This window comes from Globicephala melas, chromosome 7, assembly GCF_963455315.2.
Source record: "Globicephala melas chromosome 7, mGloMel1.2, whole genome shotgun sequence".
NCBI lineage: Eukaryota > Metazoa > Chordata > Mammalia > Artiodactyla > Delphinidae > Globicephala > Globicephala melas.
Window position 1 is genome coordinate 43,630,386 of NC_083320.1, and position 17,041 is coordinate 43,647,426.

The 17,041-nt window shown below is 43.0% G+C and overlaps 1 protein-coding gene across 2 annotated transcripts in view; it reads left to right on the forward strand.

The window, feature by feature from the left end:
• Positions 1-451: 451 nt before the first annotated feature.
• The window catches only part of NEMP2 (nuclear envelope integral membrane protein 2), a 39,274-nt gene continuing 22,684 nt past the window's right edge, over positions 452-17,041 (forward strand). For both annotated transcript variants that reach the window (XM_060302140.1, XM_060302141.1), the window contains exons 1-2: positions 452-702; positions 14,895-15,010. In XM_060302140.1, the coding sequence (XP_060158123.1) occupies positions 597-702; positions 14,895-15,010 (222 nt within the window). In that variant the 5' untranslated portion in view covers positions 452-596. The remainder of the gene's footprint in view (positions 703-14,894; positions 15,011-17,041) is intronic.

Consider the following 17,041-nt stretch of genomic DNA (forward strand, 5'->3'; position numbering starts at 1 on the left):
CTACATCTTTTTAAACACACACACACACACACACACACACACACACACACACACACACGTTAATTTTAGGGGCTATATTGGTGAGAGAACGTTTTACATGCCGTTTATACTTAAATGTGAAAAGTCAATGCTATTTAAGCAACCAAATTGCCAATCTGTTACTGTTACAAACAAAAAGGAAAAATAAACTGATTTTTATTTCTAAATAAAGGGTTGCTGAAGGGCCTTCGCCTTCCGGGGGTATGACTCTGAGAAGTTCTGACAACTGAGCCCTAAAGCCCCACCGTCACGGGTCAGGGCAGTTGTAAGCACAATTCTCAGACGAAGGGTCGGCTCCTCCCCACACCCTCCAGGGTGAGACGGGGCGGAGCCCGGAGGGCCCCGGAGGCGGGAGGGGCGGGACAGGGCGCGGGCGGGACAGGGCGCCAGCGGGACGGTGGCGGCGGGGGGGGGCGGGACCTCCGGGTTCCCGCGCGCAGGCCGCAGCGGCTCCTGGTTTCCTAGTGGGCCCCGCGGCATTTCCGCTACTCTCGGCCGAGAGGGACCCACAGGTCTCGTCCCGCCGCTGGGCCGCGCGGAGCTGACCGCCTGGCGGGATGCGGCCGTCCCCGGGGACGTGCTGGCTGCTCTTCTGGCTGCCGCCGCTGGCCGTGCTGCCGGCGGACGCGGTGCGCGGCGAGGAGGACGAGGCGGCGTTGTCAGGTAATCGCGGGCACGGGCGGCGGGCGCGCGCACGCTCCTCAGCTCCCCCGCTCCCTATCCCCGCCCTCCTCGCCCCCTCCCCCCGTCTCGCCCGGCTCCCCGGAGATGGACCAAGCTCTCCCTTCTCCGGGCGGCGGGGCGCGGGGAGCTGTTTCCTTGCCCGGCTTAAGGTTTCCTCCGCGGGCGCGGCCTCCCTTACCGCCTGCTTGGGCGTCCCTGGACTCTGCTGGCACTTGGACATTATAATTTTAGCGTTAGAAGCAACTGCAGAGTTCATTCTGGCCCGGTTCCCTCGTTTTGCAGAAGCAGCCGAAGCCCAGAGAAGTTTTGATTAGTCCAAGGACACACAGATAGTCATTGTACAGATGATCCTAGTCTCCCGACTTTCAACACAGGGCATTTGTATACATCAACTTAGGTTGAAAATATTATTATTTATCTAGGTAAAACTTTGGACTCAAGACTAGAGAAGGTTTGGCTTTAGAATTGGACTGAACTTCCCCTGCCCTTACTAGCTCTGTGACCTTGAGTGAGTCATGCTACTACCGGTCACATGTAAAACACGGATAATATTTCACAGGATTACTGTGATGTTTAACGTGTACCTGGTACAAAGGAAACAAGAAATGGTAGCTGTTCATAGTGTTGTTATGGGCTGTCTGGAGTGGGGCAAGGCAGGAGTTCTAACTCCACAACTGCTACTAATTTGCTATGAGCTTAACGTTTCTTTTTCACTGTTTTCACTATTTTTAAAAGATTTCCTGGAATCACTGTCCACTAACTTCATCTTATTGCCCCCCTGTGGTTGCAAGGGAGGCAACCAAGTGTAGCTGGGCATAGCTGCTACCCTCCAATAAAATCAGGATTGTTTGTCTAAGGATAAAGGCAGTTATCAGATTGAGCTGGAGCTACCATACGCCTTGGGGGACTCTTCTATACCAGTTTTCATTGAATGGACATTTGTTGAGTATTTACTATGTGCTAGGCAGTGTTAAAAGTGCTTTAACTGCATTATCTTATTGAATACTCATAGTAGCTGTATGGGGTAGGTACCATTTATATACCCATTTTACAAGAGGGAACAAAGGCTTGGTAGTAGGAGAGGTAACCAGTATGTACTGATGAAAAAATAAATCACAGATCTGTCTAAGAGGGAGGATTTCTGAGTATGGCTGCAAACACAAAATTGTAAGTAGCCTTGGACCAGCATCCAGAACGTTGATTTCTCTAGTTCGGTCATTACATTCAGCCACCCACTTGCAGAATTACGTTGGTCCAGGCTTGTCTTTATGGGCCATAGTTTTCTCATCAGTAAAGATGAAGAAGTTCTATTACTGAATGTTCTCCAATAATTTCCTTACCTTTTATTTGCCTCAATGAACCCACTGTTTTTCAGGTTTTTGTTACCAGATTTAGTGTTAACATGTCAACTAATTTATTTTGTTAATCAAATCATACATAAATGCTTCTGTTCTGCCTGAGACATGCAGGATGCCCACTGAGTTGATAAAATTCTAGTCCACAGCTAAGAGAAATGGCAACTTCTGTAGCCTTATAGCAACACTTGCCCTTACAGATGGGCTTCACAACTGAGACTTTTTTTTCTTTTACATCTTTATTGGAATATAATTGCTTTACAGTGGTGTGTTAGTTTCTGCTTTATAACAAAGTGAATCAGTTATACATATACATATGTTCTCCTATCGCTTCCCTCTTGCGTCTCCCTCCCTCCCACCCTCCTATCCCACCCCTCCAGGCTGTCACAAAGCTCCTAGCTGATCTCCCTGTGCTATGCGGCTGCTTCCCACTAGCTATCTACCTTACGTTTGGTAGTGTATATATGTCCATGCCTCTCTCTCGCTTTGTCACAGCTTACCCTTCCCCCTCCCCATATTCTCAAGTCCATTCTCTAGTAGGTCTGTGTCTTTATTCCTGTCTTACCCCTAGGTTCTTCATGACATATTTTTTTTCTTAGATTCCATATATATGTGTTAGCATACGGTATTTGTCTTTCTCTTTCTGACTTACTTCACTCTGTATGACAGACTCTGGGTCTATCCACCTCATTACAAATAGCTCAATTTCATTTCTTTTTATGGCTGAGTAATATTCCATTGTATATATGTGCCACATCTTCTTTATCCATTCATCCGATGATGGACACTTAGGTTGTTTCCATCTCCGGGCTATTGTAAATAGAGCTGCAATGAACATTTTGGTACATGACTCTTTTTGAATTATGGTTTTCTCAGGGTATATGCCCAGTAGTGGGATTGCTGGGTCATATGGTAGTTCTATTTGTAGTTTTTTAAGGAACCTCCATAATGTTGTCCATAGTGGCTGTACCAATTCACATTCCCACCAGCAGTGCAAGAGTGTTCCCTTTTCTCCACACCCTCTCCAGCATTTATTGTTTCTAGATTTTTTGATAATGGCCGTTCTGACTGGTGTGAGGTGATATCTCATTGTAGTTTTGATTTGCATTTCTCTAATGATTAATGAAGTTGAGCATTCTTTCATGTGTTTGTTGGCAGTCTGTATATCTTCTTTGGAGAAATGTCTATTTAGGTCTTCTGCCCATTTTTGGATTGGGTTGTTTGTTTTTTTGTTATTGACCTGCATGAGCTGCTTATAAATTTTGGAGATTAATCCTTTGTCGGTTGCTTCATTTGCAAATATTTTCTCCCATTCTGAGGGTTGTCTTTTGGTCTTGTTTATGGTTTCCTTTGCTGTGCAAAAGCTTTGAAGTTTCATTAGGTCCCATTTGTTTATTTTTATTTCCATTTCTCTAGGAGGTGGGTCAGAAAGGATCTTGCTGTGATTTATGTCATAGAGTGTTCTGCCTGTGTTTTCCTCTAAGAGTTTGATAGTTTCTGGCCTTACATTTAGGTCTTTAATCCATTTTGAGCTTATTTTTGTGTATGGTGTTAGGGAGTGATCTAATCTCATACTTTTACATGTAGCTGTCCAGTTTTGCCAGCACCACTTATTGAAGAGGCTGTCCTTTCTGCACTGTACATTCCTGCCTCCTTTATCAGAGATAAGGTGACCATATGTGCATGGGTTTATCTCTGGGCTTTCTATCCTGTTCCATTGATCTATATTTCTGTTTTTGTGCCAGTACCATATTGTCTTGATTACTGTAGCTTTGTAGTATAGTCTGAAGTCAGGGAGCCTGATTCCTCCAGCTCCGTTTTTCGTTCTCAAGATTGCTTTGGCTATTCGGGGTCTTTTGTGTTTCCATACAAATTGTGAAATTTTTTGTTCTAGTTCTGTGAAAAATACCAGTGGTAGTTTGATAGGGATTGCATTGAATCTGTAGATTGCTTTGGGTAGTAGTGTCATTTTCACAATGTGGATTCTTCCAATCCAAGAACATGGTATATCTCTCCATCTATTTGTATCATCTTTAATTTCTTTCATCAGTGTCTTATAATTTTCTGCATACAGGTCTTTTGTCTCCTTAGGTAGGTTTATTCCTAGATATTTTATTCTTTTTGTTGTAATGGTAAATGGGAGTTTTTTCTTGATTTCACTTTCAGATTTTTCATCATTAGTGTATAGGAATGCCAGAGATTTCTGTGCATTAATTTTGTATCCTGCAACTTTACCAAATTCACTGATTAGCTCTAGTAGTTTTCTGGTGGCATCTTTAGGATTCTCTATGTATAGTATCATGTCATCTGCAAACAGTGACAGCTTTACTTCTTCTTTTCCGATTTGGATTCCTTTTATTTCCTTTTCTTCTCTGATTGCTGTGGCTAAAACTTCCAAAACTATGTTGAATAAGAGTGGTGAGAGTGGGCAACCTTGTCTTGGTCCTGATCTTAGTGGAAATGCTTTCAGTTTTTCACCATTGAGGACGATGTTGGCTGTGGGTTTGTCATATATGGCCTTTATTATGTTGAGGAAAGTTCCCTCTATGCCCTCCTTCTGCAGGGTTTTATCATAAATCGGTGTTGAATTTTGTCAAAAGCTTTCTCTGCATCTATTGAGATGATCATATGGTTTTTCTCCTTCAGTTTGTTAATATGGTTTATCACATTGGTTGTTTTGCGTATATTGAAGAATCCTTGCATTCCTGGAATAAACCCCACTTGATCATGGTGTATGATCCTTTTAATGTGCTATTGGATTCTGTTTGCTAGTATTTTATTGAGGATTTTTGCATCTATGTTCATCAGTGATATTGGCCTGTAGTTTTTCTTTCTTTGTGACGTCCTTGTCTGATTTTGGTATCAAGGTGATGGTGGCTTCGTAGAATGAGTTTGAGAGTGTTTCTCCCTCTGCTATATTTTGGAAGAGTTTTAGAAGGATAGGTGTTAGCTTGTCTCTAAATGTTTGATAGAATTCGCCTGTGAAGCCATCTGGTCCTGGGCTTTTGTTTGTTGGAAGATTTTTAATCACAGTTTCAATTTCAGTGCTTGTGATTGGTCTGTTCATATTTTCTATTTCTTCCTGATTCAGTCTTGGCAGGTTGTGCATTTCTAAGAATTTGTCCATTTCTTCCAGGTTGTCCATTTCATTGGCATAGAGTTGCTTGTAGTAATCTCTCATGATCTTTTGTATTTCTGCAGTGTCAGTTGTTACTTCTCCTTTTTCATTTCTAATTCTATTGATTTGAGTCTTCTCCCTTTTTTTCTTGATGAGTCTGGCTAATGGTTTATCCATTTTGTTTATCTTCGCAAAGAACCAGCTTTTAGTTTTATTGATCTTTGCTATCGTTTCCTTCATTTCTTTTTCATTTATTTCTGATCTGATTTTTATGATTTCTTTCTTTCTGCTAACTTTGGGGTTTTTTTTGTTCTTCTTTCTCTAACTGCTTTAGGTGCAAGGTTAGGTTGTTTATTCGAGATGTTTCCTGTTTCTTAAGGGAGGATTGTATTGCTATAAACTTCCCTCTTAGAACTGCTTTTGCTGCATCCCATAGATTTTGGGTTGTCGTGTCTCCATTGTCATTTGTTTCTAGGTATTTTTTTATTTCCTTTTTGATTTCTTCAGTGATCACTTCGTAATTAAGTAGTGTATTGTTTAGCCTCCATGTGTTTGTATTTTTTACAGATCTTTTCCTGTAATTGATATCTAGTCTCATAGCGTTGTGGTCGGAAAAGATACTTGAAACAATTTCAATTTTCTTAAATTTACCAAGGCTTGACTTGTGACCCAAGATATGATCTATCCTGGAGAATGTTCCATGAGCACTTGAGAAAAATGTGTATTCTGTTGTTTTGGGATGGAATGTCCTATAAATATCAATTAAGTCCATTTTGTTTAATGTATCATTTAAAGCTTGTGTTTCCTTATTTATTTTCACTTTGGATGATCTGTCCATTGGTGAAAGTGGGGAGTTATAGTCCCCTATGAATGTGTTACTGTCGATTTCCTCTTTTATGGCTGTTACTATTTACCTTATGTATTGAGGTGCTCCTATGTTGGGTACATAAATATTTACAATTGTTATATCTTCTTCTTGAATCAATCCCTTGATCATTATGGTGTCCTTCTTTGTCTCTTTTAATAGTCTTTATTTTAAAGTCTATTTTGTCTGATATGAGAATTGCTACTCCAGCTTTCTTTTGGTTTCCATTTGCATGAAACATCTTTTTCCATCCCCTTACTTTCAGTCTGTATGTGTCTCTAGGTCTGAAGTGGGTCTCTTGTAGACAGCAAATATATGGGTCTCGTTTTTGTATCCAGTCAGCCAATCTGTGTCTTTTGGTGGGAGCATTTAGTCCATTTACATTTAAGGTAATTATCGATATGTATGTTCCTATTCCCATTTTCTTAATTGTTTTGGGTTTGTTATTGTAGGTCTTTTCCTTCTCTTGTGTTTCTTGCCTAGAGAAGTTCCTTTAGCAGTTGTTGTAAAGCTGGTTTGGTGGTGCTGAACTCTCAGCTTTTGCTTGTCTGTAAAGGTTTTAATTTCTCCATCAAATCTGAATGAGATTCTTGCTGGGTAGAGTAATCTTGGTTGCAGGTTTTTCTCCTTCATCACTTTAAATATGTCCTGCCAGTCCCTTCTGGCTTGCAGAGTTTCTGCTGAAAGATCAGCTGTTAACCTTATGGGGATTCCCCTGTGTGTTATTTGTTGTTTTTCCCTTGCTGCTTTTAATATGTTTTCTTTGTATTTAATTTTTGACAGTTTGATTAATATGTGTCTTGGCGTATTTCTCCTTGGATTTATCCTGTATGGGACTCTCTCTGCTTCCTGGACTTGATTAACTATTTCCTTTCCCATATTGGGGAAGTTTTCAACTATAATCTCTTCAAATATTTTCTCAGTCCCTTTCTTTTTCTCTTCTTCTTCTGGAACCCCTATAATTCGAATGTTGGTGCATTTAAAGTTGTCCCAGAGGTCTCTGAGACTGTCTTCAGTTCTTTTCATTCTTTTTTCTTTATTCTGTTCTGCAGTAGTTATTTCCACTATTTTATCTTCCAGGTCACTTATCCGTTCTTCTGCCTCAGTTATTCTGCTAGTGATCCCATCTAGAGTCTTTTTAATTTCATTTATTGTGTTGTTCATCATTGTTTGTTTCATCTTTAGTTCTTCTAGGTCCTTGTTAAAATGTTTCTTGCATTTTGTCCATTCTGTTTCCAAGATTTCGGATCATCCTTTCTATCATTATTCTGAATTCTTTTTCAGGTAGACTGGCTATTTCCTCTTCATTTGTTAGGTCTGGTGCATTTTTATCTTGCTCCTTTATCTGCTGTGTGTTTTTCTGTCTTCTCATTTTGCTTATCTGACTGTTTTTGGGGTCTCCTTTTCGCAGGCTGCAGGTTCGTAGTTCCCGTTGTTTTTGGTGTCTGTCCCCAGTGGCTAAGGTTGGTTCAGTGGGTTGTGTAGGCTTCCTGGTGGAGGGGACTAGTGCCTGTGTTCTGGTGGATGAGGCTGGATCTTGTCTTTCTGGTGGGCAGGTCCACGTCTGGTGGTGTGTTTTGGGGTGTCTGTGGACTTATTATGATTTTAGGCAGCCTCTCTGCTAATGGGTGGGGTTGTGTTCCTGTCTTGCTAGTTTTTTGGCATAGGATGTCCAGCACTGTAGCTTGCTGGTCGTTGAGTGAAGCTGGGTGCTGGTGTTGAGATGGAGATCTCTGGGAGATTTTCACCGTTTGATATTATGTGGAGCTGGGAGGTCTCTTGTTGACCAGTGTCCTGAAGTTGGCTCTCCTACCTCAGAGGCAGAGCCCTGGCTCCTGGCTGGAGCACCAAGAGCCTTTCATCCACACGGCTCAGAATAAAAGGGAGAAAAAGGAGAGAGAATTAGTAGAAGTATGAGGAAAGAAAGAAGGAAAGGAGGGAAAGAAGGATGGAAGAAAGAAAGAAGGAAAGAAGGCAAGAAGGAAAGAAAGGAGGGAGGGAGGGAGGAAGGAAGGAAGGAGGGAAAGAAGGAAAAAAGACAGAAAGAAAGAAGATACAGTAAAAATAAAATAAAGTATAATAAAGTTATTGAATTAAAAAATATTTATTTAGGAAAAAAAGGGGGACGGGTAGAACCTTAGGATAAATGTTGGAAGTAAAGCTATACAGACAAAATCTTACACAGAAGCATACACATACACTCTCACAAAAAGAGGTAAAGGGGGAAAAATCATAAATCTTGCTCTCAGAGACCACCTCCTCAATTTGGGGTGATTCGTTGCCTAAAGGAGGGAAGGAAGGAAGGAAAGAAAGAACGAAGGTAAAGTATAATAAGGTTATTAAAATTAATTATTAAGAAAAAAATTTTTTTAAAAAACCATGGACGGATAGAACCCTAGGACAAATGGTGGAAGCAAGACAATACAGACATGGTCTCACACAGAAGCATACACATACACATTCACAAAAAGAGGAAAAGGGAAAAAAATCATAGATCTTGCTGCTAAAGTCCACCTCCTCAATTTGGGATCATTCCTTGTCTATTCAGGTATTCCACAGACGCAGGGTATATCAAGTTGATTGTGGAGCTTTAATCCGCTGCTTCTGAGGCTGCTGGGGGAGATTTCCCTTTCTCTTCTTTGTTCTCACAGCTCCCAGGGGCTCAGCTTTGGATTTGGCCCCGCCTCTGCGTGTAGGTCGCTGGAGAGCGTCTGTTCTTCGCTCCGAAAGGACGGGGTTAAAGGAGCCGCTGATCCGGGGGCTCTGGCTCACTCAGGCAGGGGGGAGGGAGGGGCATGGAGTGCGGGGCGAGCCTGCGGCGGCAGAGGCCGGCATGACGTTGCACCAGCCTGAGGCGCGCCGTGCGTTCTCCCGGGGGAGGTGTCCCTGGATCCTGGGACCCTGGCAGGCTCCCCGGAAGGGGGGTGTGGATAGTGACCTGTGCTTGCACAGAGGCTTCTTGGTAGCGGCAGCAGCAGCAGCAGCCTTAGCGTCTCATGCCCGTCTCTGGGGTCCGCGCTTTTAGCCGCGGCTCGCGCCCGTCTCTGGAGCTCCTTTAAGCAGCGCTCTTAATCCCCTCCAGGTACGTGGGGGGTTTCTTGCCTTTTGGGACGTCTGAGGTCTTCTGACAGCGTTCAGTAGGTGTTCTGTAGGAGTTGTTCCACGTGTAGATGTATTTCTGGTGTATCTGTGGGGAGGAAGGTGGTCTCCGCGTCTTACTCTTCCGCCATCTTCCCGGAAGCCTGAAGTTTTGACTAAGTATTTTTACCTTAAAATAAAAGGTAATTTAGTTTATGACTAAACTCTTTAACCTAATTGTATCTTTATACATTTAGGAAAACATAAATGACAAAAGTAGTACAAAAGAATAATTCTAAATTTATCAGTTAAAGCAAGTGATGTGCAGTTGTCTCTTTAATATATATGTAGTCCTAACATTAGATTAATTGAATATTTTCAAATTGAATGGTATTTTATGTGAACTAAGGGATTTCACTGGTAAAGGTAACCCTGACTCACATCCTTTGGTAATGTAAAGAATTGCACTTTGTCATAGCAGTTTGGGCACAAATATCCAGAAATACACTGTTCTCCAGGAGTCAGGTTTATTGAAAGGTTCAAGAGAGCCTGCCGAGGACTACAGGTAGTTAAGGAGGGCCGTGCTCGGTCCATGGCCTTGCTGGGGTAGCCATAATAAGCATGGCATTCGGGGTTGGTCCTGCTTATACTCCTAAGTTTTTGGGAAATGAGGCAGAGCTGGGATAGCCCACACTTGCAGACCCCTCTCCTGACTTGAGGCTTGAGGAAGTGAATGCCTAGGTTATGGGAGCACCCTTTGGGGAGGAGAAATATTTCAGCTCCAGGGGGAAGCAGTGGCTCTCCCTAGGCAGGTGTTGTTCTCGTCTGACCAAATGAATGATTATTATTACATTTTTATGAATCCCTAGAAATTCCCTTTTGTTTTCTGGATTGCCTCGTGAGGGGATGTTGTTGATATTGTGATACATTTGGATTTGCCCGGATCTGACACTAGGAGGTTCCAATCCTAGCTGAATGAACCAGCAAAGACTGAGACTGCATGAATAAATGACACCTGCAGACCTCACAGCAGCTTCACAGCCCTCAGTGTCAGGGCTGGAACAGGTGGTAGAGTTCAGCCAGGCAGTGAAGCTGGCTATAATTTCTGTTTCCTACCCGCAGGCAGAAATAGAGGAAGTAGAAACTGAATAATGAAATGTCTCTAGAAGCTTACTGAAGGGAGGAGGGGCCTAGGAAAGACAACGTTTATAAACAATCTAAGATTAAAAGATCTGGTTCCCTCTAGGAAGGCAGTGGGCCAGCTGTGGTAAGAATCTTGATTGTCAAAGTCACTGTCTTATGCTAGTTGGCCATGGCTTAAGATTCACATGAACTCACTTGGAGCTAGGGTTGTGGTTTCTTGTGGCTGTGAGTTTCAAGTTCCTTAGATAATTAGGAATTCTTGTGTGGGTGGATTGAGATGCATTCACCTCAGGAGACAGGTGATAACAATGAGGGCAGCCAGAGGGCACCATGAATTGCTGACACCTTGTCTATAATGTCTCATGTATTGTGTGAATTCAACATCAGTTTCACCTCAAAAGCCAGAGGCCGCTCTGGAGAATTCCAGGGGAGACGCCGTTTGCAACATGCTTTTAGTAGTGTTTCTGTAAATATCAAGAATCAGGGCAACGTACCCCTATCTGTACTTTCCTTAATCTGGTTGAAGACCAAGGTGAAATCAGAGCAAGTTCTTTTCTTCTAACTGGGAGGTCTTTACACAGAGTACACTGATGTACCATATAGAGTACAACAAAAACACGCTGATCACCACCTCCTGCCTCCCTCTGCCCTCTTCTACCTGGTGAGGAGAAAGAAGAGGGTTCTCAGCCCAAGGGATATTAAGGGTTACAGCTCTCCACCCTCTAGTTAAGGGTACATTGATGATGGGGTAGGGTAAGGCGGAGGTGTAGCCTGCAGGTTCTGTGGGTGGGATGGCAATGGCACAGGCTGGACAGGTGTCCAGCATTAGGTTGCTTCAAGGGGAAGAGCAGAGTGCCCCCCCTTTTACAGTGCTGGCACTGGCCAGCCTCTTAATAAAGATTGGCCAGGCTTTCACGGGGTCGGCTATGCACGCCCAAATAACCTACCAGTCCTCTCGAATTACAACACACACGTGAAAGACAAATATTTAAATGCTACATATACGGTAATGAACATGCCATGTCCCTAACTTCATGGAAAGAGAGTATAAACTAAAAAGTACATATATAATATGAAGAGAATAAAGCAGAGTAAGCAGAAAGTGGGTGAAAGGGGTAGGAGTGTGCCATTTTAGACAGTGGGGCCAGAGAAGGCCTTCCTGAGAAGGTGAATTTTGAGCAAATACATACGTTATCTATCAGAAGGAGCCAGCTCTGCCGAGATCTGGGGAAAGCCGGTTGCAGATGGAGGAAACAGCGTGTAGGAAAGGTTGAGGCAGGGGTGGCTTGGCACCCTGAGGACAGGACGCTTGGTGTGGCCGGAGAGGCTAAGCAGGAGGAAAGGTCAAAGGTACCCAGGTCCTAGGAAAGGAGGGTGGGTTTTCTTACGGGTGTGACGAGAAGTCATTGGAGGGTTTTGAGCAGGTAAATGCTGTGCTCTGGTTGATGTTTCTAAAAGGTCCCTGTACTGATTAGAGAATAGGTTGTAGGGGAGCATCGTAGAGGTGATTCTGTAAGCAGACCAGCTAGAAGTCCCTTATAGTAACCCAAGTGCAAGAAGGCTGCGGCCTGGACAGCAGAGAAGCATTTATTCCTAAATTCAAGCTATTGCGCTCTACCCACATTGCGTCATCTTGCTCTTATCTGAAGAGTTACAGATATCAAATGATTTAGGAGACAGTCTTAGGACCAAAATGGAAAAAAAAAAAAAAAACCTCACTGGAAGGCAGCGTTTGCTTGCAAAGCTCAGGCTCCAAAGGGTTTTTCCTCAGACCACTAACAAGAGGGTAGTTCGTATACTTAGGGGAATTGACTCAGCCCTCGAAGTGGTGGAACGCTCTCTAGGAGACGGGATGCACGGAGGGACCCTGGAAAGACCACAAGAAAAGCCCCTAGTGAGCACGCGTATGGTGTTAGGAGTAACCCTGAAGAAAGAACGGGCTGCAGTTAACGTTCTCATGGTGGTCTGGGCTGCTGGGGTCTGCAGACCACAGACCTCACGCTCTTCACCTGACCCCAGCCCCAGAGTGTGCTCCCTTCCCAACGATAGGTAGGAATCCCCTCTTCCACTGGGGACTCCCAGCATAAGGTTCTCAACTCCAGCCGCCTGATTTCACCCTGTTCCTGCCTAGAGAGCCCACAGGGGACCGCGGAAGGCAGAACATGGGATACCAGAAGGCGAGTCCGGAGCCCTCCCTGTGGTCACTAGCTGAGGGCTTTTAACGTGCGTGGTGTGTTATCATCGCAGTCGCTCAGGCTCTTCCAGGGTCTGCACTGCCTCCTTGGACACGCGTCTTTCATACGGCCAGCTGCAGCCCCTTGGGGTCCCAGGAGGGCCCTGTCCCCTGTGCAGCCCGTGGCCAGGAGTCATTTGTGTCTCAGATACACGCAAGAAGGCTCTCAGCATCTGTTGCTTTGTGTGTGTTGTTAACACTGTTCTGCATTCTCCTTTGTGCCCTTGTGTATAAACAGACCATGAAAGAATGCATTTTTAATTTTTGTATCCTATATTTAAAAGAGAGCCTAGAGCTTCCTTCTCGTGCCTTTTTGAGATCTGCCTCTTAACCTGGATTCTTATATTTGCATCTCATACTCTCAAACTCTGCAAATTTCTTGGTATATTTAAAAACATATGCGTCACAGTGTTAAGAGTAAAGATTAAATGGTTTCACAGCATCACAGTGGAGGGTACTGGATCCTCGTGTAACTTCTCTGCTTTGTGCAGCCACCTGAGAACCTTGACTTTTATGCAGTTGTATTTTCAGAGCTGATGGGCATTCACAGTGTCTGTTTCTTCACTTTTCTCCAGCTTAATGCTAAGGTGTTTCTAGGCAGGACCAGGACCTATCTGGACTTACTTAGTGTTATTCCCTAAATGGATATAATTGTCGAGTTGTTATTACTGGTTACCCGATCCTTCCCCAACTTCGGTGTAGCAGGTTGTTCTAGCTTCATTTCAGGTTTTTCTGGAGAAACAGCTGATCACACTCTCCTTAGAGGAGTGAGGGTTGGGGCATAAAGCCTGTTTCTTGATGTGCACGTAAACATTCCCTGTTGCTGTTTCATATATGACAGACGTAGTGGTGATACCCTATCCTGGGTCCAGAAGCATCTGTGACTTTCATCTCACTTCATTTTAAATTCAAATATAGCAACAGCCTCAGAAAAAAATGAACCCCATTACTTCATAATTTTCTTGTGGCATTTACTACATTTACCATCTGTAACGCTGCACCTGTCTTCTCTCTCTCTCTGTTACACTGTGTTATATTGTATTATATATTACATACTATATATAAAATATTTTTTGTGTATTACACAGAACACACACACGTATGTATGTACTACATCTGTCTCCAGCCAAACTTCTCCTGTGCTACAGACCTATCCATCTTCACCTAGCCCCACCAACCAAGACTCAGTACTTCTAAAATTGAACTCTTCCCCTTTTTTTGCTTCTTCTCTAGTATTCCTTATATCACTCACCGGAACCATCAGGTCATTTCTGAATCTCTGAGTCTGTTGATTCCACTTCCTAGGTGCTCTTACATCTGTTCTTTCTCCTGCCTCCTTAGTTTGTTTCTTGTTTAGACTGCTTCGGGAGCCTCCACAGCTCTTCTGCTTTCAGTCTTCTGCCCCTCTAACATTTTGCGTGGCCTACAGAATGCTCTTTCTAAGACACGACTGTATTCTCTGTTCCCACAGGTCCATTCTGTGCCTTGCTCTCCCCTGCTCAGTTCCCGGAAGCTGGCCTCTGTGGGCTTCTTTGCCCTCTGGCTTCCAATGGTTTGGCAGATGAGAGGCACTGATGGGAGGGCGGGAGAGAGCTCCCCCTGAAGCTCTGGCAGGGCTTGCATCCCCTTAGACTACTCTCCTCTCGGCTCTGGTAACAACGGGTCCTCCCTTTGCCATTTCAGGCCTAGGGATGTTGAAGGCTTTCTGCTCTTGTTGGTGCCTGGGAACTTCACGGTTCCTTGTTGTTAATGCCTGAACCCTGCCTACATCTTCACTGAACTCTTCTCAGTGAAACCCTTTGGAATGTCAACAGTGTCTTGCCGACACTTTGACACTTACCTAAAATCCTTCAATGCTCTGCTTTCTGCGGGAAGTCCACCCTCCTCAGTGTAACAGAAACCACCTAGCTCTCTAGCTGCAGGTGTTGAAATGTCCTGTGTATTCCCTACACTCCGTCCTCGTGAATGGCCGAAGCACTTCCATGATTTCCCTCATCTCCATGGTTCTGTACACATTTGTCACCCCACCCCCTGACTTCTGTCTCGTTGCCTCTGACTATGCTTCAGTGCTCCTCTCACGTTTCCTCCTTTCTGGGAAGCCTCCCTCAATCCTTGCCCTCTACTTCAAGATTGAAGAAGTGCCTATTCTCCATGCTCTTGCAGTCCCTCCATCTGTCATAAGAGTATTGGTACTGGACTGTAATCTTTTTGTCTGCCTCCTGCTAGATTGGAAAGACTGAAGGACTATAATTACCATGTGGAAGAATTTACTGGCCATAGACTACAAAAACAGCCGTCATTAACCCTGTGAATAAAAAAGAAGATAAGATTCTGGGCAATTACATATTTAGGAAATATATTCTTTTTTCCATTTCTCAGTTGCAAGATGTAAAGCTTTGAAGGAAATGGATTTAATTAAAACATCTCAGTCAGACTGTTACTGCTACAATCAAAAATCCCAAGTGAAATGGAAGTATATATGGTCAACTGTGCAGGTAAGAGCCTACTTTCAAATTATGTCTTAGTAACAGGGAGTTAAAACGTACTATTTCAAGAGTAGAAGTAGCTTTTGTATGACATAGAGCTGTGTATCAGTATGAAAGCTGCCTGGGGGATTACACACAGCAGTTCAGGTTGGGGGGGGGGCTATGGGAGGGGACGTTAACCTCCATACTCTTCATCAGCCCCTCTCCAACCACTCCAAGTAGATATACTATCTGAGTGCAGTGTGCTTGCTGTTCGGACATGGCTCAAGACAATACCCTCTTGCCTACTTTCCAAAATAATTGCTATCTCAGACCCTTCTCTATAGAAATCTGAAGTTACCTCTGATCCCAGGTGTGGTCAAGATAGTAATTACTCTTAATAGCCTAGCACTTTCCTTCCTTCAGCATTTAATGAATATTTATTAAGCACCTACTAAGTGCCAGGAATTCTTCTAGGCTCTTAGGATCCATCAGTGAACAAAATAGATCCCCGCTCCTGTGATGTTTACACTCTTGGGAATGGGGGTAGGGGGTAGGGTGGGGTTAGCTATAAATGTAAAAGAGGAGAAAATTATAAAACTAGTAAGTGCTATAAAAAAAGAAAATGTAGAGTAAGATAAGTGGAATGAGGGGGGTGGAGGCAAGTTGCAGTATTAAAAAGAGTGGTCAGGGTCTTTCTCATTGAAAAGGTGACACATGAGTAAGATCTCAGTGATGTGAGTTACCCAGCAGGGTATCTGAGGGAAGAGTGTTCTGGCTGAGGGAAGAGCTAGGACATCATCATATCAATAGGCACTTGATGTTGCTTTGTACTATTACTGATAATATACACCACTTTGGTCACTTGGTTAAGGTGTTATCTGTCAGTTTAGTTTTACCACTGTAAGATAACTATTTTCACCTCTGTAATGAATGACTATTTTGAGGGGATAATTTGAGACTGTGTATATATTTTATTCCTCATCAAACTTTTACCCCCTAGTTTTATTATCTGTTGATGATGCTTGCCTGAATCAGTTATCATCACGATGTTTATCAAATGGTGATTTTCTAATTCCATTATTCCTTCTACATTCATTGGCATTCTTCTATAAGGAAGAGTTTTACCTCCTCCATTTATTTATATCCATATGGTTTCATGGATTGCCAATTCATTTGCTGGACTACAATTCCTTACTTTTATTATTTGTTTTGTTATTCAAATTGTCCTAGATTTGGCCAGTAGGAGCCCCTTCGAACTAGCTCTTATGTTCTTTAACTTGTGCCTATCATTATTTGAGCACTTCTTTACCTTCTGGCAAACAAGATGTTCCCAAGCTTATCCTGTAATTTCTTAGACGCAGCTCTGGAGTCATACATTTTTGCAAGGAGCATTCAGTGTCAGGTGTGTTCATTACTACCGGATATCATTATCATATGTGTATATACACACCCATACTCCTATACACATGGCTGTTTCTTCCTTCCTTCCTTTCTTCTTACTTCCTGTCTGTCTGTCTTCAAAAACCATGAATTCTGATCTCTCCAACACCACTGGGTTCACTCTAGTCTTTCTCCTTTCCATATCTATAACTCTCTTCTCTGATTGTGAGAAACCTGGTTCCCATTCTCATCAATATATTGATTTATTTGCCTAATCCTAGAGTAATTTCAGAGTTGTTAAGCCATACTGTTGTGAAAAACAAACCTAGTAACAAGAGCTCAGTATTTGTTTACAGTGTGTTTTATCTTTAGTTTGAGGGGTCACAGTCTAAATATTGTGCTCAAAAGTTACTTGGGTTAATTCATTCCTACCCATCCCCCTTCAATATGGTTATATTATTCATTTGAAATACACTTGTTTTTATTTGTTTCCATTTCAGAGTTTTTCCTCATCCTGGTTGATTTTATTATTATTTTTTAGTATGTACAATATTAATATGGCTCAAAAGTCAAAACTACACAAAGGTATTCTCAGAGAAGCGTCACTCCCCCTCATCCCTTCCCACCCAACCCATGTAGGTAATCAATCTTGTTAGTTTCTGGTATATCTTTCCTGTG